Below are 24,666 nucleotides of genomic sequence, written 5' to 3'. Positions count from 1 at the left end.
ACAATATTTATTTCTTACCCATTACAGATTTTATCTATACATATCCGCATATACATAATTTTTTTTATGACCCTAATCAAAAACAACTGGCACGAAAATAATGCCCTGTAAAGTTATATAAATGAAAATCGAATTAGTCAAGTTAATTTATTGAGAGTAACTAAAAGATTCGTACATTCTTAAATATTAATTTTACTTAGATTTTTATGTAAAGTCCAATATCACGTGATCATTTGATAAATCAATCTCACGGATTCCTTTAATATCAAATTTGAGAATCAATTCTAAGTTCCATGTATAATGAAACATATTAATTCATTTCAATTCATTGGATCGAACTAGATCGGATGATGACATGATCTAACAATATACCATATTTTAATTTCAAGCTTTACACATGTCAGTTAACTTTATTTGTCAATTAAATATCATCTTCAATTTTGTTTGTAAATATGATACATTCTTATATAGAATATGCACTCAATATCATATGTTCTTTTTTATCTTTTGTGTTTTTATTGTCTTGAGTATCCAAAAATCTTTTACACATACTATTTTTAATTTTATTTGCAAATTTTTTTCATGTCATCTCGGAAGACTTATACTTTTTTTATGTAAGAAAAAACTAAATACATATAACAATGAATAATTTATACAAGGCTTAAAAACATTATAATTATAATTATAATTTATACATTTCTTATTTCCTCATTTATAAATAAATTTATAAACTTTTATATGACATCTCAATTTAATAGAATAATTCTAGTAAATGAAGTATGATACAATTATAAATAATTCTAGTAGAAGATTACTCACAGAACAAGGAATTACAAAAGCAACAATGTTCCAAAAGATGCCCAAAAAGAGCAATAACTAAACACATAAACTAGACAACAACATCACCACCACCTGCACAATCACCAGAAACTTCCAATTTGCTCACACCAAAATTGGTGATCATCGCAAAAAGAATAACCAAACAAAGAACACAGACATAGAGAGAAAGAAAAGGTAGAGATAAAAATAATTTTCATCGTGTGTGTGTGTGTATATATATATATATATATATATATATATATATATATATATATATATATATATATATATATATATATATATAGCAAATCTTTAAACAAACACTTCAGTAAGCACAGACATGTGATAATAAACAATAAAAACCTTTTGACTCAATTATTTGAATAACTATAAAAAGATCGGATTCACTGGATGCTTACACTTGTGGTGGTCTCTACTACTCTGCAGAGCAATTGTCAATGGATTTCACCCTACCATGCAGAAGGTTAGTCCATGATCATCTAGGATCATTATACTGCCAAAGACTAAGACTTCCTGCTACTCTTCCCACTTGAATTAGTCTGCTCTATGTGAGTCTGACTGATTCTTTAGAGTTTCAGAAGGCAACCTTGCTTGAATTCTTATCTGATTATATACATTACAACACCACCATAAAATCTCGCCAAGAGTCTCATGGAATTACATCTAATCCACATGTTATCTCAAAACATCATAATCCCATGCCAATACTCAATCAACCAACTAATTCATAATTCATTTCATACCAAGCACATCAATATCACATCAAACATAACATACATAGTCACAGGTACATGCTTTTAAGAGTAATTAAATCAATCCACAAGTGAAATCACACAGTTTGAAACAAATCCGCCTCATTCTCGCTCAAGCTAAGAGGTCTCGCTCAAGCGACAGGGTCCCTTCGCTCAAGTAAGACTCTCCTCACCTGGGCAAGAGCTCAAACATGGGGTACAATGTGTCACTGCGAGTTCTCGCTTAACCTAGACCTTCTCGCTTAGGCGAGAATTCTCTCGCTTGGGTGAGAATTCTCGCTTGGGCGACAACTCACCCAGAAACACATACATCATATTATCACACCATCAAAAATCATCATCCAAGCATGTGAACACAACAATAGAACTGAAAACAAGTAATATGTTTTGAAAACATGAAAAGCTCTAGCTTCCCTTACCTTGACAGATGCTAGCCGCAACAAGAACAAGCCCCAAAGAAGGACACCACAACACGATTATAGCTTACAGAGCTGGAAAACAAAATCAAGGAAGATAACATTGAGACCCTAACAGAGATTACAATGGAAATAATCTTTAAAACAAAAAAAAAATGAAATGGATTAGGGGTTGGGGATTAACTTACGTAGAAGAAGGAACGTTCTGCTAGCTCGGAGGACATAACTTAAGCCGTTGCAGAATTCTGTTTCAAAAAAAGAGAGAAGGTAAGAGACTTGTTGTTAAGTGAGGAGACAAAATAGGAGTAAGGGGACAACTGAATGGGGTCTTGAAAAACAAGTGGACTCACCTTGGACCTTCTAATAAAACCAAACCCATTTAATACAAAAAGTGGGTCTTACATTTTATATTTAACATGTTTATGAAATTGATTATCTTTTAATATTATGATTAATTGATTTTGGTTAAAGTTATAAAATGGTAAATTCTCATATTTATTATCCTTATTATTTTGTTGCTATTTAAATATTTTAACTACAATATCTATTTGAAATTGATTTAACAAATTCCAATCGTTATATGAGAAGAAAAATATTTAGTTTTATGATCTAAAATATATATAACAAGTATAATTTATATTTTTTCATAAACATGTAAACACAAGGGAGAAGAAGACAAAGTTTAATGAAAAGCATAGCACATAGAAATGAGATACATGTGCATGACAAGGCAAGATGAGACTTAGTAACTGTTCCATGGCTTCCAAAAAGTTTCTGCTTTTTCCTCACTATATAAATTTTTTCTTCATTTTCCCTTCTTTCATTCAATTTCCGTATAATTTTTCAAGATAACATTACACACATTTAAATCTCACTGAATTCTTGGTATCTTTTTCTATGATTCATGATGAAAGTTTTGTTTCAGTCCACTCACCTAAACTCTCCTTTTGACTCTCAGCATTATTAAATAATAAATGTTCATGAATCGTTCACATGCACAAAGTTAGATAATATACACCATCATTACACTCCTCATTGTTTAATTTGCAAAGTCACCAACGTAATCAAAGTCATATTATAGAATATCGAAATTTAAATTCCCAATTTATTTATTTATTAAGGTGCTAGGATTTGGAGTTTTATTACTTAATATTTGTCATCGATTTAAAGGGGAATTCATGTACGCGGTAATGAAATGATGAAGTGAGATGAGATGACTAATTAAAGTAAGATTACTATAAACTATTCACTAAAAGCAAACAATATTAAGATAAAATAATGCTTTTAGTTGGACGGAATAAATCTCATTGGGATTCGATGTCAAATTCTTGAAAAGTTTAATTATTTAGGTGGAGAAAAATAAGCACTTTATATATCTGTTTTTGTTAATTTCAAGATTATTTTAATATCTCTATACACTACAACATTAAACATTTCAAAGTAAGAAAAAAGTATGAATTTAATGACAGGACTTGAAATATGAGATTGAGTTTTATATTGGCAGTAAAAAAATTAACATAAGGAAAAAAACTATAACTATTTTAAATGAAAAATAATATCATAAACTTTATGTATATTTATTTATAATTTAATAGTGTAATGTTTTAGATAAAGAATTTTGTAATTTATAAAATATTTAAATATTTTAAATTTGAATTACTCTTATTTTAATTAATTATTTTTTAAATTTTTTATTCAAATTTATTGAGTTTTAATTATTATTAAATATAAAAAATGTTAACTAACTAGTCGACAATTAAAAATGTTAACATTGATGATATATTTTAATCGGTTTTTTATGTTAATTTTTATTTACAGCTGGTTAATATTTTTTCAATTAATATTAGTGTATTTCTCTTTGTGTTTATGTCGACTGAAATTGTTTTTAGTTGATATCAATTACAATTATATGAGTGATATCAGTTGAGATTAATTTTACAATGTCGTTAGTTTTTTTTTTCTTTCTTTCTATTTTCAATTCTCGTCAAGAGAAAAAACTTTCAATTCACATTAACAAAAAATAATTCTACTTGACAAGTTAAAATTTGGAAATAATTCTTTTAAAATTAATGATAAAGAATGATGATAAAAAAATTACATTAAACAATAAAAATATCAAACATCAATCAAATAAATAATAAAATATAATTAATACTAAAAATGTTAAGATGAGTTCAAATTGTATTCAATTGTATCCGACATGATTCAGTACAAATTTGAGAAAAATTAATTTGGACAAAATATATATTTTTTTAAAAATGGTCAAACTAAATTGATTAGTCTAACCTACATATAAGTTAAATAGACTAAAACTAGGTTCGAGGTGGATTGATGTGTAACCCAACAACAATTGTTATTTTAATTTTTTGGATATTAATAATCGATTTAGTAACACAAATGTTGACATATTTTATTTCAGTATAATAAAAAGGTGATCTTCGAACTTTAATTTTATTAGCTTTATTTAGATTTAATTATTCACTTTGTCCTTGTTTTGATTGAGTGGTCTCTTAGTTTTTTTTTTCAATTTGGTCATAATTCTTTTTTAAAAACAATTTAATTTGGTCATTTATGTTTTGTATTTTACAAACGATGTTAAAATTAGTATCACATGTTAATTTGTATTTTTTTATTTTTAGAATTATTATTATTATTTTGAATTTTTTTCACGTATAAGTTCAAAGTTGTACCATGTAATATGACATAAGAGTGTCATGTGATAGAGTCTCAATTTAGTTCTTATATTTTTTTTATTAACTTTAATTCCAATTTCTTTTGAAATAAGGAGCAATGTTCTTTCCCTTCAAATTGGGTCAACATTTTTTTTATAATTAACATTTATAATAAATATTTCTGAAAAATAAAAATTAAACTAACTTTAAAATCTATTTGTTAATCTTATGTTAGTATGGACTCATTTAGAACTCAGAGAATACACGTGAGTGGAGTTGATAAAATTATAAGATTAATTACATATTAACAATAGTTTTCTCTTTAACGAATACTTGTGGTAATTCTAAATACTAAACAAGTATTTAATTTCTTCAACCTTTAAAAATAACAAATAAAACTAACAAAATGTTAATGCTTATTGTATTTAACTAACTATTTACTCTAATTTGTTTTATCATTTTTTCATTATAATTATCTATTAATTCTAATTATATAGATTGACAATTTAATACTTTTAAAAATTAGAATGTTGTTTTATAATGTTTGAAGGATTCAAATGTTTAATTTATTTGGTTTAACCAATTACAAAGGTTAACACTTTGATTTTCACTCACCATGTTTAAATAATGATTGGAGAAATATTTGTATAGTTTAATTTTGTGTTACTATAAATAAATGTATCGATTCAATCCACTTCAATTGTATTACAATGAATAAATAAAATAAGTTAAGAGAACAAAACATGCTTAAGGATGTGTTCTTTTGTGAAGATAAATTTGAGGGACTTTGAGTGAACTTGAAGATAAAATTGTAGTGTTTCTTTTAAACTTTGTTTTGATGAGATGATGGATTTGGGAAAGTGAATTTGGAGGTGAATGTGAGGATGTTTGGATTAAGAAAATTATTTTGTGATTTTAATGAATTTGAGAGAAAATTTTGTGTATAATGTGATTGGTAAAATAAATTAAAGAATAATATTTTAATGAACAAAATTGGATGATTAATATTCTACCATTAGAAATAAATGGTATATAAATTTAAATGTAAATAGTATAAATTATGTCAAAATGAGATTTGTTATTTTAAATTAGAAAAAAATATATTAAAATTAATAGAGTTTTGTTTGAAAAAAAATCAATTACATTTTCTTGAATAATACTTTTTATATTATTATTGAATCATATTAAAATAAAATAACATTGAAATGTATTAACATACTTAGTATCATTGTTATTTATACTTTTATATAGAACACAAAATATGACATAACACCAAAATAAAAAATAAAGAATTACACATTAATTTTTATTATAAATTAAATTCAAAATCATAAATAATTACGTAATTGAATAAATCAACAAACCTAATTAATTTGTTATTTTTTTAAAATAAATATAATTTCATTGTCGAGGGTGGATTTCACCTCTATTCTCTTTACTTGTTGAGGGTCGAATTGCAACACATTATTATAAATTAATATTTGTTTTTTAGTGCAAATAAGTTTTCTCAAGTGATACGATCACTTCCATTTCTTTCTGCATAAATAGAAAATCAACCAATTCAAAACATATTGTTAAGGGATCCAGAGATGAAAATAAGTCAATTTAAGAATAAAGTATGTGAAAGTTTGTGAGTGATCTGATATATGTGATAGATAAAAAAAAAATATTTAATATGTTTGGATTGATTATTGGTTCTACAAGTTTTAAAATCGGTTATCTCTTCCACTGACCCATCACAAAACCAACCCTTCCCCTATTCTTCTTCGTATTCAACATTCTCTCACGGGAATCGGTTCTACTAGTTTTATAATCAATTATCTCTTCTGAAACCCACCACAAAACCAACATTTCCATTCCTCTAGTCTTATTCATCTAGTCTTATTCATCTTCAATAACACAAGGAAATGCTTCGCTTCCAACACCACAAACCACCCACTTTGAGACTATCATAGAATCACTGCAAAACCATTGAAGAACCATCACAGGTACCACCGCGAGCAATCAATTACACCATGAGAGGTCAAGAATGCACATCCCACAATACATGAAAGCAACACATGCATGCATAATCATTTTCAAATGAAGAATAGTTGTGTAAAAGTGTCACCCACACCACTAAACTCCCTCAATGGAGCGGAGATAGTTGAATGTTGACATCTCACAAATCCATTGTCACAAATTTATCCCAATTATTTTAAACAAACTTCAACTTCACTCGCTCGCCTATTTGCTCACCCAATATATTAGTGGAAGCGAACACAACTTAAGTAAGTCGATTACCAAATTCAATAACTCATGATGGGTTGAATTGAGTTAAAAAATTTATGACTAACTAGAAAATAAAACGAGTTAAATTAACATGCTTTTAGCTTAATTTATTACTAGTCAACTCATATGAGTCATTACTTTGACACCTCATGTCCTTGAAAAAATAATCTATTTAATTTTAGATAATAAAATTCAAGCCAATAGCAAGTAAAAAATAATAATATTCAAAATTTAAATACAAAACTATTTGTATTAACATAAAAATATCAATTAAAAGGTACGTATTTCAATAATATTTTAGTTTTATTCAAATTAATAATCTTTCGATTAAAATCAAGTTAGAAGAAATTATGAAGACAAAACACATTAGTTTTAAAATATTGAAAATTTTAAATGTTACATGAAATTTAAAGTTATGTACTTTTAAGTAATCTGATTATTTCTAAAAAAAGTTATAAACTATTATTTTTTTACTCAAATAATATATTTTTTATTTTAAAATAATTCAAATTTTCTATACGATAATTTATCCTATCGAATCTCTAAATTGAAACATATTATAAGTGCCTGGCCTTAACAAAAAAACTCAACACAAAAATCAGTAATGTAATCTGTGCTTAAATTATGGCACTAATATTTTTTAATTGAACTAACTGAAAATAGGAGAGGAAATTATTTCATCAATGAAGAGTAATTTTTTTCGTTGAAATTCATACACTTCATTTTACTGTCACAAATACTCTGAATAAAAATTACATGTATTGATTACAACAAATATTTTCTATTAAAAAAATACCCTTTAAACTTAAAATTTGTAATAAATTACTCAATTTTCCACTTCCAACACCATACAAAAATTCCATACTCAATAAATGGGTACGTCAGTGTAATAATAGAAATGCAAAATTTCAATAATAATAATAATAGAAGTAATAATGAGTTTGCACCCTTTTCCCATCCCTGTGATTTCGGACACGCGTAAACGCCACCAAACGTGAAGGGCAATCTCGTCCTTTCACCTCAACTGCCTCCGACAGCCTGCGCGCGAATGTCCCCTTTCCCACCTTTTATTTAATACTATTAATTTGCGAACAAAGCAGAACCGCAACCTCACAATTTTTCTAAAAGTAAAAAAATAAAAATAAAAACACTCACACTCACATTGTTTTTTTATTAAATTCATCAACGAAAACAAAATGATTCCAATAATAATGATAAACAATGAAAGCTAATTGTTAATAATACTAACATCAATATTAATATTACTTCACTGCATCAAGATTCAAGATCAGCCATGATGCTCTTACTTCACTCCATTGACATTCAATTAAACAAATAAACCAAACCCTAACACTCTCACTCTTCACTTACCACCTTCTTCTTCTTCCATGGCTTTCAGGTTCATCACTGATCGTTAGATCACTGATCACCGCAATGTGAATGAATGAGTGAGTGCATTGACGTGTATGTGAATCAAGTCAAGTAGGTGTGCAGACCATGTCCTTTCCCTTTTATCTTTGATTCCATCTTCTTCTGCTTTTCTCCCTCACAATGATTCTTTGCTTCCTCTTCTTCATTACTCTTCATTCTTATTCTTATTTTGTTTGATTTCACCTTCTCGTATTTTTTTTCTTGTTTTTTTTTTCTCTGCTTCCAGTTTATGAGAGGGAGCAACTGCTGGCCACTTGGATCAGAGTGAGTGGGCATTGGTAAAGTTTGTTGCTTTGAGCCCAAATTTGCAGCTTGTGATTTCTATTTAGTAATTTTTTAGTTACCATTTTGTTTAACTGGTTGGCATTGACTGGACTTGACACAGATCTTGTAAGCTATTGGAGTTGGGATTGGTCGGTCAAAATGAGATTGTTGGAGTTTGGGTGTGTGTTGATTGTTGTTTCTGCACTTCTGGTTTCTGGGGATGCTGAGATTTACATAGTAACTGTTGAAGGTGAGCCTGTCATAAGTTACACTGGAGGTATTAATGGGTTTGAAGCTACTGCAGTGGAATCTGATGAGAAGATTGATACCGAAAGGTACTTTCCTCACTACTCTTCTTTGTTATTACTAGTTAGAGGCGTTCCTTTGACCTATTTCTTTCTTCAATAAACTATCCTTTTGGGCATTGGATTGGACTTGTTGTTAGCTGAGGTGAAACTGTCAATAGATTTTTTAAGTGTTTAATTTAATTTCTTCATGAATTAATTTAGTTTAGACCCTCTTAAGAAGTATGAACAGTAAAGTAAATGGTTTAACTGTTCAACTGTTGCTCATATGAAGTTTTTCTTGGAAACCTGAGTTATTTGAGAAGTGGAGATATTTATCTTTCTTGTGTTGGCTAGCATGTGATTGCGAACAATTTGTTCATAGATGGTGCCTTTTTTTCTCTCGTTTTTGAGGAAAATAATGCAATGATCAACACCCCACTCTGTTTTGAGCAGTAATTTTCATTTTACCAAAAAAAAAAAATTTGGCTGTTATTTTTCTCTAGTATGTAATGAACCAAAAAATGGATATTGGATCGTGTGGTTGTGTTTCATTCATTCATATAAGGTTGCTGACCTTTTATACTATTTGAAACTTCTTCCAGTGAATTGGTTACTTCATATGCTCGCCATCTTGAGAAAAAACATGACATGCTGCTTGGGTTGCTGTTTGAGGAAGGGACATACCAGAAACTGTATAGCTATCGACATCTTATAAATGGGTTTGCTGTTCATATTTCACCGGAACAGGTGAAGTCTTCTTTTATTATTTTTATTTATCCAGCTGACTAACATATTTTGTTTTCATTTCCTTACCCTAATTTCAATATGTTATCCCTTTATATTAGTAGGCAGAAACTCTAAGACGTGCTCCAGGAGTGAAATCTGTTGAGAGGGATTGGAAAGTGAGGAAACATACAACACATACCCCACAATTTTTAGGGCTTCCAACTGGGGTTTGGCCAACTGGAGGTGGCTTTGATAGGGCTGGAGAAGACATTGTCATTGGATTTGTGGACTCAGGGATCTATCCTCATCACCCAAGTTTTGCAACTCATAATGCTGAGCCATATGGGCCAGTTCCAAAATATAGAGGAAAATGTGAAGCTGATCCGGATACTAAAAGAAGTTACTGCAACGGGAAGATTGTTGGAGCACAACATTTTGCTCAGGCTGCAATAGCTGCTGGGGCATTTAACCCTATAATTGACTTTGCGTCTCCTCTAGATGGTGATGGGCATGGAAGGTTAGGTCCTGCCACCTTTTTTATTTATTAACTTCTTTCCTTGGAATTATAATTATGTACCCTTTCTACAAGATTGAAAGATATCAAAACTTGTAATTCCTTCAATCCTTTTTATGAGCAAATCATTATAAAGTAAAATTAGTTATTCATTCTTTTTCTTTGACAACATTATGCTTACAGCCATACATCTTTTGATTTGATAACTTTTCTTTAATGATTTTCTGTTTTTTCTTTGTCGTCTCCTGGAAGTCATACTGCCTCTATTGCAGCTGGAAATAATGGTATTCCTGTGAGAATGCATGGACATGAATTTGGGAGAGCCAGTGGGATGGCTCCTCGTGCTAGGTGAGGAACAATAACACCCTTGGTTATTTTAAAACTTGAAACTACAATTCGTTCTGTTGCACTATACATTTGGTTTATCTTTTTTAGGATTGCTGTGTACAAGGCACTTTATAGACTGTTTGGAGGGTATGTTGCAGATGTCGTTGCTGCAATTGATCAGGTATACAAGAATATCACACACACATACACACATTGGCTTAAGAATTCATGAAATAGTCCGTACCTCCCATTAGATTGCTTATGAGTGGATATTATTGCAACTTTCAGCTGCACTTTTTATTTTGTTGTAAATCTCAACATTCAACATAAAATTCTATATCTTGTCCCTGCAATCTCATTTTCTACTGTTTGTATTCTATCTCAAAATTTATAATTTACAAAATTTGAATATCTACAGGCTGTATATGATGGAGTGGATATACTCAGCCTTTCAGTGGGACCCAACAGTCCTCCAGCAGCCACCAGAACTACCTTTTTGAACCCTTTTGATGCTACACTTCTTGGAGCTGTGAAAGCTGGTGTATTTGTCGCACAGGCTGCTGGAAATGGTGGTCCTTTTCCGAAGACAATGGTTTCATATAGTCCATGGATAGCATCGGTAGCAGCTGCAATTGATGATCGTAGATATAAAAACCATTTGATCCTTGGAAATGGAAAAACCTTAGCTGGAATTGGGTTGTCACGTGAGTTTTCTGAATTCTGACTATGCTTTTTCAGATTATTATTCTTTTTGATGGATTGATATTGAGAGTCAGGAGTTATGGTATGGTATGGATTGATTATCGAGACTTGTGAGGTATAATATGGAAGATTTTAGAAGAAATTTTCCTTTTTAGTTGATGGGAACACAAAAATAAGTTGATCTTCTGAATTTGAAAAAAAAAAACACGTTTTCAAGAAAACTCATTTTTTTTCTTTTATTGCTTCACTTTATCTTTAGCTTTGTTTTCTCCAGTACCACTATAAAAGAATGAAAGAACAAGATAAAATTGTCTTGGCTTTTTTCTATGTGTGACATCAATTATTTCCAAGTGTAGAAATGTCTTACTTGGGACTTAGGTATGGCATATCCCACCTTTACTTTAATAGGAAAAATGCATTTACTAGCTAGCTTTAATTGTTAAATTAGAGTAGTAGTCAAAATGAAATGTTTGGTGTTAGTATTCCTTCAATCAAGTTTTGTTTATTAAGGATAGATCAGATATGTTGATTCCTGATTATCTTTCACCTTAAATGGCTCAATGCATTTTAGTGAGACAAGTCTCATCCCTTAATTAAAAATGCGTGCAAAAAGAAATGTTATGTTATTTGGTTTGTAAATTATTTTTCAAGTTAAGTTGAAGATACTATATAAAATATTTAATAGCCTAGGTAAATTGTACTGACATCGCTAGGTGTTCTGCCTCTTTTCAACATATCTTTTGGTGACTGAGGATGTATATGTTCCTCATGTTCTCGTTTTCTGCAGAAGCAGTGAGTACTTCCTAAGGATATAAGTTATTGTTTACGATTTAATCGAGTTATTTCTTTCAATTTATTGTTTACTGTATAATATGAAATGTAGCAGAGTTGTATACATATTAGGTTTGTTTTGTTCTATTGGGGTTTATTTATTAATGCAACGTAGGCTGCAAAGCAAATTTCGTGAGTTCTTCATCAAGAAATAAGATGTTTCAAGTTTTATCTAAATGTACGCTTACATGGCATTGGCAAATCAGATATACTGATGTTCACATTTGATTTCTTGTTTTAGATTTCATGTATACTTTAAATATTCAATACCAAATCTATGTTGCTAAAATATGCATTATGGCTTCTACAGCTTCCACACATTTGAACGAAACATACACATTGGTTGCTGCAAATGATGTGTTGCTAGATTCTTCAGTTATGAGGTACAGCCCCACAGATTGCCAGAGACCAGAACTTTTAAACAAGAACTTGATAAAGGGAAATATTCTTCTCTGCGGTTATTCCTTCAATTTTGTTGTTGGCTCTGCATCAATCAAGAAAGTCTCAGAAACAGCAAAGGCCCTTGGTGCAGTTGGGTTTGTTCTTTGTGTCGAAAATGTTTCCCCAGGAACAAAATTTGATCCAGTCCCTGTCGGCCTTCCTGGGATTCTCATCACAGATGCCAGCTATTCAAAGGTAATCAAATTTATCTGTAATGGTATATCTATGCAGGTTTAGACTGAGCTCGATGCTAAGTTAATTTTATCTTTGCCTATAATTTATTCCACAGTCGAGTACTTATCTCATTTACCACTGATTTTTATCTTATTTTTCTACATTTTCCATCAATAATATTTGTTTTTGTTTATGATCATAAAGTATGCACTATTTATCACGGGATTTAGTACTTTCAAATTGTTATTTTTCAGGAACTTATAGATTATTATAATATCACTACACCAAGAGATTGGACTGGACGGGTAAAGAGGTTTGAAGGTACAGGTAAAATCGGTGATGGTTTGATGCCTATTCTGCATAAATCTGCACCACAGGTGGCATTATTCTCTGCTCGAGGACCAAATATAAAGGATTTCAGCTTCCAAGAGGCAGATCTTCTCAAACCAGATATATTAGCTCCTGGCTCATTGATTTGGGCTGCTTGGTGTCCAAATGGAACTGATGAGCCAAATTATGTCGGTAAGTAATTCATGAATTGACTAAATGGTGTTTTCTGTCTGTGGTTGCTTGAAAACTTCTACTACAATTATACATTTCAACCTCATGACCTGGACAAGAGAGCCTCTTGGTAGAAAGAAAAGAACATGTACATTGTACAATACAATAAAACCTGTCAAACTAATATGCTCTACATAGGAATATTAAATACTGATGTTTAGGGTTTCTCTTTGTTTTGAGATTACTTATAGATAATTTTAATTCCTACTAAATGATGCTCTAAATATATTATTAATGAATGCATAAAGGAGGGGTGGGATAAAACTAGAAGAAAAACTTGGTAATATATTATATATCATATAATTGATAGCAGTTTTTTTTTTCTTGTGCAGGTGAGGGGTTTGCCATGATCTCTGGAACCAGCATGTCTGCACCACATATAGCTGGAATAGCTGCTCTTATAAAGCAGAAGCACCCTCATTGGAGCCCTGCTGCCATTAAATCAGCCTTGATGACAACATCAACAACTCTAGACAGAGCAGGGAATCCTCTTCTAGCCCAGCAAACATCTGAATCAGAAGCTATGACGCTGGTCAAAGCTACTCCTTTTGATTATGGGAGTGGACATGTTGATCCAACAGCTGCCTTGGACCCTGGACTCATCTTTGATGCAGGTATGATTAAATAGCAGTCCATGATTGGATAACAGTGTAGACAACTTTTACTCAGCTATTTCAATTATATCTAAGAAACTTGATTAATCAATTTTGCAGGATACGAGGACTATCTAGGGTTCTTGTGCACAACACCAGGCATTGACGTTCATGAGATAAGGAACTACACTCACACACCATGTAACACCACCATGGGCAAGCCATCAAATTTAAACACCCCTTCTATCACAATTTCCCATCTGGTGAGAACTCAAGTTGTCACACGCACGGTCACAAATGTCGCCGAAGAAGAAACCTATGTGATCACAGCCAGAATGGAGCCAGCTGTTGCCATTGAAGTCAACCCTCCGGCAATGACTATCAAAGCAGGCGCATCACGACAGTTTTCAGTGACACTGACGGTTCGGTCAGTGAGAGGAACCTATAGTTTTGGAGAGGTTTTGATGAAAGGGAACAGAGGACACAAGGTGAGGATTCCTGTTCTGGCCAATGGATACCGAAGATAGATGTCATAGCTTAGTTTGGTCAGCAAAGCAAAGGAAAGCAGTGTTGCTTGTAATATTCTTTGTAACTTGTGGGGAATAAGGTATGGCGCTACATTTATTCGTCTAAATTATATATATAGTATTAAATCATGAATAGGTGTAATGTAATGTAATGTAAAGGTAAGCAGGTGTAAGGGGTCACTCCTAGTTTCTTCCACATATAAAGTTTTGCCTATATGGTCAAGTGTTGTAATGCTTCATCATAAGTTTTTCCCTGTATCTGCCTCATTCCCCAAAGTATCTTGCTTACTGCATGTGTAATACATGAAATAATTACTAGTATAACATAAAGTATCAATGGCACAGCGTAAATTTTACCAAAGCTGTTGGCAAGTTCAATTCCCTGGCTCTTATTTCAGCAGTAGTCATGGTTTGAAAGCAAATTAAGCAACTGGGTTTTCGTGTTGTGGCCAAAATATGATTGTTAGTGGACCTGGTTAGAGGACATGATTATTGACTTCTTGCGTTTTGTTTTTTTAGTATTATTATGTTCCACCAAGAATGTTCTAACTGGGTAGGTTTTCTCCTTTCATTACTACTATGCCTACCAGTGGTCCACCACACTTGCTTCTTCTAGGTGTGTATGTGACGTGCGGCAATCTTTTAGAGTTAATTGGATTGCAGAAAATAACAATTTAAGGTCGTTGAATCATAGAATCATAATTCATAAGACATGTTTTTAATGATAGACTTTGAGTGGCTTAATCAGTGACACAATATAGTAGCAACTCCAACTCTTCAAGCAAATGTATGTGTTTATCTGTTTAAGGAATATTTGGATAAATAATTAAAGTATTCTATTTAAAACATGGATAAATAAATTTCATGCTCGTGACAAGTTTTTATGTGATAAGATTTCTGAACAGGCATTTAATTACAATAATAATTCTTAATTCTCCAAAGGTATTTTAATAATTATCCTACTTTCACTATTTTAAGATGCATTTATTTTTTATATTTGATTTTTTTCTTTTAAAGGATGTAGGAGGGTATATTGGAGAAAACGGAAGATAATACGAAATTTGTAATTATTCTTTATTAAAGAGGAGTACTGTTGTTAATAGAAACTAAATGGCTCATTAAGTATGAAGTGCAATTTATAAAGTTTTATATATTTTTTTTTTTATAAATTTCATATGATATAATGGATATAATTATCAATTTATCACAATAATGAGATCGTACAGAACTATCAATGTTTTAACAATAATTTCCATTTAAAATTTTGAATTCGTGAAATTTGATTGCAACTGGTGTGATAGTGAGATAGAATATTATTTATCTGTTCAATCTCTCTTCCAACTCCCACTTTCTAAATATATGCAAATATCCAAATGCAACCGATCAGTATTAGGTTTTCTTAGATGGATAAAATTTAATGGGAAAACCCAACCCATATAACACACACTCAATATTTTTCCATCATTTTGAGTGGCCCAAACAACAAAGTTTGTTTCCATATTCAATCAAATCCTTAAAGTCGCCAAAGTTTGAGTTCATACGTAGTTTTTCTCACATCTTACTTCTCCCTTCTCTCCAATCTAATGTCAAACTCTGCTTCTTCTTCATCTTCTTCTTCTTGATCAACTCAATCACAGCCGTGCAAGGTATGTCCTGTGTTTCTCAACTGTTTCCATGTGTGATCGAGCATGTTTGTTCTGTGTGCACCCTATCCATATCATACTAATTAATCGCAACAACAGCATCCACTGTTTTAGATTGAAATAAGTTTCGATTCTTTATAAGGTTGTTTTCCTATGGCTGTTTTCCGGCACCTCGAAAGGGTGGTTTTAATATTCCAAATGAGTGGTATTCATATGAATGCACATCACATTAGACAGTTTGCTTAATCACTCAACATAGTGCTATTATAATATTCTATGCGTTGGTTGTCATGTCAACTTAAGGCACGTGAAAACGAAACTAGGAACAAAAAAAAAAAAAGAAGGTTGGTATTCGTTCTCTCCCCACACGTAGAATATTTTTGGTACTGTTTTCTACTTTCCATAAGGACTTCAAAAGTAGAAAAAAAAAAAAAAAAACAAGTTATTCATTTGATATTCTGTAAAGAAGTTAATTAAAATATAAAAATAAATAAAGAAACATATACAAAATTAAGAATTGAACTAAAGTTATAGGTTTTTTAAAATGAAGAAGTTAAAATAAAGAGAATAAAAGACAACAAATGAATGCTACAAGAAACTCTCTTTTATTATCAGTTTTTAAAAATAATTTAATATCGTAGTTAATAATTATAAAGGTTACTGTAAATAACTCTAAATGTATTTTTAATTTAATTTATACACAGAGAATGGTAAATGTTTAGGGTAATCTAGAATATGTTTGATCGTGGTTAGGTGGGAAATGGATGTTACGAAATGGAAGCAAGCTAAGAAAATTGTTTTGACCAAACCCTTCTCAATAGAAGGCGAATCTGACGCAGAACCGTTTTATAGAGCCCCCAATCTCCTACGTCGCTTGTTAAGTTTACTCAAGAACGTGCGGCCAGGATCAGATCTCACAAACCTCCAGGCAAGTTCTCTCTTACACTAACCTTCAGATTCATCTAGACCTACCAAATTTACATATTCTATTCTATTCTATGAATCTATGTAGACACATTAAAACTTCGATTGTATCGATTAATTACATTTGCCTATAATGTCCTGTAATAAGAAAGACCGAAATTCTGAATACAATTTTAAAGCTTAAATTTTTTAGCAAAAATTAATGATGAGTGTCTAATAGATTGAAGCATTTTGTGTTGTGTACAGCTGCCGCCTGTGTTTAATTTGCCAAAATCTCAACTCCAATGCTATGGTGAATCAGTGTATTGCACATCTTCCAACTTGCTGAGAAAATGCAACACTGAGAAGAGTCCAGTGGACAGGTTCACATCTGTGGTAGCATGGAGCATATCTACCACACGCCCTTCATATTTCGGTGTGGCTCCTTATAATCCTATTCTTGGAGAGACGCACCATGTTTCTAAGGGCAATCTCAATGTCCTACTGGAACAGGTACTAGTTGCTTCTCAATTTGTACTTACCACTTCAGTCACATTATGCTCAAATTTGGACTCTCTCTTCATTGAATGTGTTAGGTACAATACAATAACTTTATCATCTTCTTGTTGTCTACAGGTTTCGGTCAACCCTCCTGTGTCTGCTCTCCATGCAACAGATGAGAAGGAAAACATTGAAATGATATGGTGGCAGCAACCTATTCCAAGATTTCGTGGTATCTTTCACCTTTTTCTAGGATCATTAGTAACTCAAATCCACACTGACACATAATTTAGAAACTGAAATGTACCATTGCTATACATTCTTCTCCAATTCTTAATTAAGGTTTCGACAGTGAACTTCTACAATGGTTGTGGTAGCTTTCAGTTTTTGGCATGCAGCAAATTTTGTGGTTCATTCATAGACCAATTACGAGATATAAGAAAGAACTAACAAAGGAGTATATGTTTGCAGTACTCTCTTAGCACATTTTTCAAACTCTATCATAACTAGCCGAACTTATTACAAATAATAAATGTGCGGGAATTTTACTTATTATTTGTTGAGTCACTCTCATCATTCCGTAATTTCTGATGAATTTTAACTGATGAAAGGGCCGGGAGTGTTAGAAAGAGGATATTAAAGAGTGTGTCACTAAGACTCTTCTATTTTTCGCATTATGCCATTTACCTGCCTTCTACAAATGAGATATCAAAGTGAAAACTGAATGCTTTTATTTATGACATAGCTTGGGGTAAAAGTAGTTCCACCATGCATTCTATCAAGTGCTGCATTTCATTCAGATGCTATTAGTACAATTTTGCAGTCTTCCTAATTGGTTGTGGAATCTTTACATGTTGTTCCTCTGACTTATGCCATGGTTGAATCCATGCAAAACATTGCTTATATCGGTCCACAATGAACCTGTCTCAAGTCAAATTTCAAGTAGTAAATGCTAGCTCCTTATTCAGCAGCCATGTTCTGTAAATTCATGAGAGTATTTCAAACTAAATATGCAGGCACATCCATAGAAACAGAAGTGCATGGTAAACGGCAGCTGAAGCTCCTAAATCATGGGGAAACATATGAAATGAATTGTCCTCACCTTTCAATTAGAATTCTTCCGGTTCCTCGGATGGACTGGGTTGGCAATGTTAACATACGGTGCCCTGAGACAGGTCTTGTTGCAGAAATATCATACACATCAAGCTACTCGCTTTTAGGATTTGGGGGAAATCGCAAATTGGTCAAAGGGAAGATCCTTGACCCATCATCATTCAAAGTTCTCTACGAAGTTGATGGTCATTGGGATAGGTAAGTGTATAGTCCCTCCGACATGCATTTATTTTTCTTCCATCTCTGTGATTTAAAATTTATCCATTTCATAGAATTTTTTTCTATTATTCTCTAAATTTTGTGTAGAAAAATAACACTTATGACGTGGTTTTTCAAGAATATTATGCTAAACATGATGATTATAGTGACACATTTCTTATGAAATTAAATTATGCAGGACAGTTCAAGTAAAGGATACAAACAGTGGAGAAGTCAGGGTGATATATGATGCAAAAGAAGTCATTTCAGGCCTCAAAACACCTATCGTCAAGGATGCAGAGGTGATTAACTTCTGTTCTGTCTCCATTTGCTTGTGATCTTTAGTTAGTTATATTTGTACATCCCTGACATTTATCAACTAATCTTCCTGGCATGGCCTGCAAAAGCTTTTTCTGATTAGTAACTAGAAGAATATGCTTTAGATAAATGACCCCCTTTAAGAGTGAAGTAAAAACTTGTTCTTTTCAATAGAATATGAACACAACTAAAACTGTATTGAAGAGAGAAACAAGTTAATCCAGAAGAGTTACTCTACCTAATAACTCTTAGTATGTTTTAAATTTAAGTAATCCAATCAAACTTTTTAATAGCAAGGTAATTTTATTTGATGGCTATCAAATAATTATAAATATTTATAAAAATCTGCAGGCTTAGTTATTTGATAAAAACTTTTAATTTAACTGTTAGATTGTCAAAATTCAAAAGTAATAATGGTTGTAATTTGATTCTAAGTTTTTAATAGTTGGTTAATTTTACAGTTAAACAGTACTATTTTGTATGTCGTCATCAGTTTATCCTTTTCAAAGTTAAAAAAGAAGTCAAAGATTGTTGCTCTTTTTTCCATATGACAACGAAAAAGAAACTCAAATGATAGCAACACATCAAAAACAATTAAATACGGTAGAGCACCCCCTCACATAACATCATTATGTGCTTCAGTTTTAGTGAGTCCTACAGCAATCAATAATCATTAACAATATCTTCTTGTTATCTTAACTTTGATTTTTTTTATAGAAGTATAATTTTGTTAACATATCACATCAATCATTTAATTGTATCGATGTGTTGGCATGGCTTGGTTGGAGATAGTATTACTCAGTAATTCAGAGCACACGTCCCTTTTCAAACATGTACTGTAAGAAAGAACTTTTGCATAGCCAAGCAGATACAGATGTACATTCATAACCTCTGTCATTATGTTATCATTTTGGTACTTTACAGAAACGACCAACAATTTGGTAGCATTTATCAATAGAGTTAGTAATTTGATTTTTACTTGATGTTAGATAATTTTGACCATCAAAAGGTTTTATTGTTGTTGTAATTGTCACATGCAGAGTGTGTGGACAAGTGAATCAGCTGTTGTTTGGGGTGAGTTGAGTGAAGCCATAATGAGAAATGAATGGGAGAAAGCAAGAGCAGAAAAGGAAGGTGTGGAAGAAAGAGAGAGGAAGATGGTGAGAGAAAGAGGTGTGAAAGGAGAAAGTTGGGTTCCTAAGAATTTTAGGGTGTCCTACAGCAAAGACACCGGCGAATGGAACTGTTCACCCATTCATAAATGGGTCCCTGCAGCCCCTATTATAGCTCCGTAATTTATTAAATTGTTTCAGTGACTTTCTTTTTAAAATTCAGTACTTTTGTATTATCAGTTAATAGTTTTTTTTTTAGAAATATGAAGCATCTCGTTTATGAATAGATTGATATTTGACAATTAAAATAGTAAAAACCAAAAAAAAAAAAAAGGAAGGGCCAAAAAGATACATGATGCAGAGACAAAGCAAAACGTTGGGAGTGGAATAAAGTCTTTATTGTCACAACCATAGATTGTTTGAGACAGGTTAAACGTGCTTAATCTGTCAATCCATGATGCAACATGTGAACACCGATTGAAACGTTAGCTTTATTTATTTTTCTTAACATCGAAATCAATTATTTGTTTTAGATAGGTTAAATATATAATAGCTTTCAAAGCCCAGGTTTTTAACTAAAATATCTACTACTACTAGTAAAAAGGTTTGGAAAACTTGTGTGAAGTGTTAATTTCCAATTTCAAAAACTTTTAATTAATATAAAAATACGTCGCTATTAGATTTGATCTCCACGAATTCATAAGCATAAAAGACTTAATATACAAAATAAAAGATGAATGCGACCTTAGTAAGAGTCATTCTTCTTTTTTATCTGTTTTTTTTCTTCTGATTACATATTTATTATTCTTTCTATTCTAGTATAACGCACACACACACATACTATAACACCAACAAATTGTTAAAGCGAGTGCCAAAATTCAACTTTCTTGTTCATGATTATAAATCGATAGTTATTTAATTTCTTGAAAAAATATAAATTTGAATTTAATAAATGTGTAATAATCACATTTTACTATTAAATTTTGTGATTAATGCTATTACTAAGTGTATCGTGAAAGAGTAAGTTGATATTAGGTTATAAAGTTTAAGAAGTAGTTTAATGAATAAACTGCAATATTTAGATATTTAAGAAGTAGTAATGCAATTATTTATTTGATAAAAATGGAGATGGGCAGCATATAGTGATATTTGCAGAGAATGGTGGTGAGGTAGAATTATTAAGCTGGTAGGTAGTGTAGAGGAGAGGGGAAATAAAGGGTTTTTGCAGAGAGTGTACGTATGATATAAATAAAAGCAGGAAGTAGAGTAGGTAGCTACCACCATATATATTCAGCTTCTTCAGCTTCATCAGCTTCACCAGGTTCAGCTTAGCTAGCTTCTGAGTTCTGCAAGACAAGTTAAGTTGTCGCAGATACAAACATCCATACATGGTAAGTAAGTACACATATTTATTTCTCTCATTCACAACTTATAGTGTCTTATGTTTTTGTTTTGTGGGCATGTTTGTGTTGCGGTGTAGGACAAAAAAATAGTCCTCACAAGGCCATTCTCATTGGAGAGGCAATCAGATGAGGACACAAACCCTAAAGCTCCAAACATTTTCCGCCGCATACTTAGTCTCTTTAAGAATGTCCGCCCAGGATCCGATGTCTCTTGCTTCAAGGTAAGCTACTACATACTTTTAACTCTTACTTATTGTTTTCATATTTTATTTGTTTACTTTTTTATAAGATATAACTAATATTGTAGTTTTGTGCAATAAGAAAATATTCATTTTATGTAACTAAAACTTGAAATAAGTAATAATCTTAGGATAATTTGTGATTATTGTACTTGATCAGTGCAGCTTCCACCTGAGTTCAACATGCCCAAGTCAGAACTTCAGTGCTATGCAGAGTGCGTATATTCCACAGCATTAGACATCCTAAGCAACCTCAACGGTGGCAACACACCACTGAATAGACTCATAAATGTTGTAGCATGGACCATTTCCACAGTGCGCCCCTTTTGGGTTGGTGTTGCTCCCTACAATCCCACTCTTGGTGAGACTCACCATGTTTCCAAAGGAACCCTCAATGTCTTACTCGAACAGGTACTATACTCGCTCTGATTTTTCATTTTCATGTCACAATAAATCTCCATAAACACATGTTTTGTTCTCAGGTTTCACATCACCCTCCCGTCTCTGCACTCCATGCAACCGATTCTAAGGAGAACATAGAAATTATATGGTGCAACTCTACTTCTCCAAAATTCACTGGTAATTCAACTTCTTCAACATTTATATCTTCTTTTCTAAAATAAATATGTCAATTTCCATAATAATTGGAAGTCTTTGTCTTTCTTAAATTTTCCAATGACTAAAAACTTTGAATTCAAATCATGCAGGTACTTCAGTAGAAGTTCGTGTGCATGGCATACGACAGTTGAAGCTCCACAATCATGGAGAGACGTATGAAATGAATTCTCCTGATCTCCTTCTCAGAATTTTCCCTGTCCCTGGAGTTGATTGGGTTGGCAATGTCACTATCCGGTGCATAGAAACAGGCCTTGTCGCAGAATTAAGCTACCATAGCCAATCTTTCTTTGGGTTTGGGACAAACCGGAGACTGGTTAAAGGGAAGATCTTTGATTCTTTATCTAAGAAAATTCTGTATAAAATTGAAGGTCATTGGGACAGGTAGGTATCCCACACTGAAGTTTTATTAACTAAATTATCTGTATGTGATCAGAAATCAAAACCTACGTACTTTCCACCTACCTTTTGTCAATTCTTTACCTATATAGTACTGTGATATGTCGCTAATCCAATCATTCCCATAAATGCGTTATTGCAGTACTGTAACAGTGAAGAATACAGAGAATGCAGAAGTAAGAGTGATCTATGATGCAAAACAAGTTATATCAGGACTCCAACCTCCTATTGTGAAGGATCCAGAGGTAATAAATATCAAAATTCATTAAATGGTAACACGTATCATATCATTTTTTAAAATTTTCATGTGGAAGTTTGGAGTTTTATTATTATGTGATTGTGCATATATGCAGAGTGTGTGGGCAACAGAAACAGCTCATGTTTGGAGTGAGTTGAGCGAAGCCATCTTAAACAAAGAGTGGGAAAAAGCAGAAGAAGCAAAGAAAAGTATAGAAGAAAGACAAAGGGAGCTTCGCAGAGAAAGAGAATCAAAAGGAGAAAATTGGGTTCCTAAACACTTTACTGTGTCTTACAGCAAAGAAAAGGGTTGGAACTGTTCACCGATTGAAAAGTGGGTCCCAAATGCCCCTATCATCTCCTTGTAAACTTTTTTTGTATGTTTCAAAACCTTTTCCAAGAAACAACCACGTACTGCATCATCGTTTGCATCTGTGTTTTAAAACGAGGTGGTTTGATATCGTGAAAGTCATCTATGCATGGTTGTTATGAAAAGCAATAAGTGAAGCAGGCATTGGTTTTGAATTCTTGCTATGAACTGTCGAATTTGGCACAGAAAGAAGAAAAAGAATTGAAAGAACAATGTGTGTGTGATGAGAGATATTAGTGTTGGAAATGGGAGAGAAGAAGAGGAGTAGAAGATGAAGGCACATGCATCCCATGTGAATATGCAACTCTCACAATGAATGAAGAGTGAGGAATGTGAAAGATTGAAAGATTCAAAATGTGCGATCCAAGAAAGTTCCACGTAGCTTTGATTCTTCCACCTGTTCTATAAATCCTTTATGGTGAAAGTATGGGTTCCAAAATCAATCAGCTTTCTTTCGCAAAGTTTACCACAAAACACTACTGAAATTAGGTTAAATATAAAATTTTGTAAGAATTCTATTGAACCAATATAAGGTTTTTATCAAGAATTTTAAATTGTAAAAATGTTTTTCTAAAATTTCATTTTTAACTAATGCGAACGAAGTTAATTTCATTTTTTTTTCTCATACAGTTTTATGAAAAAAAAAAAGTATTGTAAAAATGTACCCTTAATCAAAGGTTAAAACACAATCGTTATTTTTTATATTTTATTAATATAAAAAATTGTATCATTTTATTTTGAAAAAGAGATACAAGGTTTTCTTAATAATCTTTTCAAAATCAAGAAATTTAGTCTAAATGTTTAATTAAATTAAGACTATCAAATAAAAAATATTAATGTTAAAAGGTATATGTCTAACACATTCTAACCAATGCTTAACAAATTCAATTCGTTGTCACAAAAGTATTAAAAGAACATACTTTTAGGTGGAAGCCAATATTAAAATCATCATCATCACTACATTAATTAAAAGAAAGAAATATGATATCTTCAACTTTTATACTTTGTAGAATTCACCATCAACTATGTATATAATAATTTCATTTTAAAATTTTATTTATATTTATCACCATCGTCATCTAAATACAATATCTTACTATTAAAAATAATAATTATATTTTGACTCCCATTTTTTAACTCATATTCTTTACTTTCTAAGTTGAGTTAATATGAATAATTGATTCTTTCAAATAAATAAATAATAATACATTAATCAATAATTCACACTAAACCACTTCAAGAACAAAAAAAAAAGAGTTATATTATTATTATTCTAAAAAAAACAT

General features: G+C 31.6%; 3 protein-coding genes across 7 annotated transcripts; all 3 read left to right on the top strand.

Moving 5' to 3' along the window:
- The first annotated feature begins 8,194 nt into the window (after positions 1–8,194).
- Positions 8,195–14,690, top strand: SLP3 (subtilisin-like serine protease 3). 4 transcript variants are annotated; one of them, XM_028063084.2, is made up of 12 exons: positions 8,195–8,437; positions 8,609–8,660; positions 8,768–8,981; positions 9,536–9,680; positions 9,782–10,176; positions 10,426–10,521; positions 10,609–10,681; positions 10,919–11,204; positions 12,344–12,669; positions 12,903–13,170; positions 13,542–13,823; positions 13,923–14,690. In XM_028063084.2, exons 3-12 carry the CDS (start codon positions 8,806–8,808, stop codon positions 14,327–14,329), a joined length of 2,454 nt encoding a protein of 817 aa, XP_027918885.1. In that variant the 5' UTR covers positions 8,195–8,437; positions 8,609–8,660; positions 8,768–8,805; the 3' UTR covers positions 14,330–14,690. The 4 variants fall into 4 exon arrangements, with proteins under 4 accessions (XP_027918885.1, XP_027918886.1, XP_027918888.1 ...); XM_028063085.2 differs by having other exon boundaries at positions 8,196–8,437; positions 8,609–8,646; XM_028063087.2 differs by having other exon boundaries at positions 8,213–8,433; positions 8,609–8,646.
- Positions 14,691–15,690: 1,000 nt separating this feature from the next.
- LOC114175617 (oxysterol-binding protein-related protein 4C-like) lies at positions 15,691–20,403 on the top strand. The gene is made up of 7 exons (XM_028060378.2): positions 15,691–15,975; positions 16,726–16,900; positions 17,143–17,388; positions 17,512–17,608; positions 18,393–18,687; positions 18,887–18,989; positions 20,046–20,403. The coding sequence occupies exons 2-7, from the start codon at positions 16,733–16,735 to the stop codon at positions 20,298–20,300; spliced, it is 1,164 nt and encodes a 387-aa protein (XP_027916179.1). The 5' UTR covers positions 15,691–15,975; positions 16,726–16,732; the 3' UTR covers positions 20,301–20,403.
- An 874-nt stretch (positions 20,404–21,277) lies between these two features.
- On the top strand, positions 21,278–23,823 carry LOC114179616 (oxysterol-binding protein-related protein 4C-like). Of its 2 annotated transcripts, XM_028066026.2 has the most exons (7): positions 21,278–21,508; positions 21,598–21,741; positions 21,925–22,170; positions 22,242–22,338; positions 22,467–22,758; positions 22,916–23,018; positions 23,127–23,823. In XM_028066026.2, the coding sequence occupies exons 1-7, from the start codon at positions 21,506–21,508 to the stop codon at positions 23,376–23,378; spliced, it is 1,137 nt and encodes a 378-aa protein (XP_027921827.1). In that variant the 5' UTR covers positions 21,278–21,505; the 3' UTR covers positions 23,379–23,823. The 2 variants fall into 2 exon arrangements, with proteins under 2 accessions (XP_027921827.1, XP_027921828.1); XM_028066027.2 differs by lacking the exon at positions 21,278–21,508 and having other exon boundaries at positions 21,602–21,741; positions 21,920–22,170.
- The last annotated feature ends 843 nt before the right edge of the window (positions 23,824–24,666 follow it).

Source organism: Vigna unguiculata, chromosome 3, assembly GCF_037176805.1.
Source record: "Vigna unguiculata cultivar grain cowpea cultivar isolate G323 ecotype 2 chromosome 3, ASM3717680v1, whole genome shotgun sequence".
NCBI classification, from domain to species: Eukaryota; Viridiplantae; Streptophyta; class Magnoliopsida; order Fabales; family Fabaceae; genus Vigna; species Vigna unguiculata.
This window is presented reverse-complemented; position numbering and strand designations above follow the sequence as displayed.

Excerpts from the sequence above, each read along its gene's own strand:
- LOC114175617 (XM_028060378.2), top strand. The coding sequence starts at position 16,733 with ATGGATGTTACGAAATGGAAGCAAGCTAAGAAAATTGTTTTGACCAAA. Across the intron at positions 16,901-17,142 it reads CAGATCTCACAAACCTCCAG|CTGCCGCCTGTGTTTAATTT; the intron begins GCAAGTTCTCTC and ends TGTTGTGTACAG. Across the intron at positions 17,609-18,392 it reads ACCTATTCCAAGATTTCGTG|GCACATCCATAGAAACAGAA; the intron begins GTATCTTTCACC and ends CTAAATATGCAG.
- LOC114179616 (XM_028066026.2), top strand. Across the intron at positions 22,759-22,915 it reads ATTGAAGGTCATTGGGACAG|TACTGTAACAGTGAAGAATA; the intron begins GTAGGTATCCCA and ends GCGTTATTGCAG. Across the intron at positions 23,019-23,126 it reads CTATTGTGAAGGATCCAGAG|AGTGTGTGGGCAACAGAAAC; the intron begins GTAATAAATATC and ends GCATATATGCAG.
- SLP3 (XM_028063084.2), top strand. The coding sequence starts at position 8,806 with ATGAGATTGTTGGAGTTTGGGTGTGTGTTGATTGTTGTTTCTGCACTT. Across the intron at positions 8,982-9,535 it reads GAGAAGATTGATACCGAAAG|TGAATTGGTTACTTCATATG; the intron begins GTACTTTCCTCA and ends AACTTCTTCCAG. Across the intron at positions 13,824-13,922 it reads TGGACTCATCTTTGATGCAG|GATACGAGGACTATCTAGGG; the intron begins GTATGATTAAAT and ends TCAATTTTGCAG.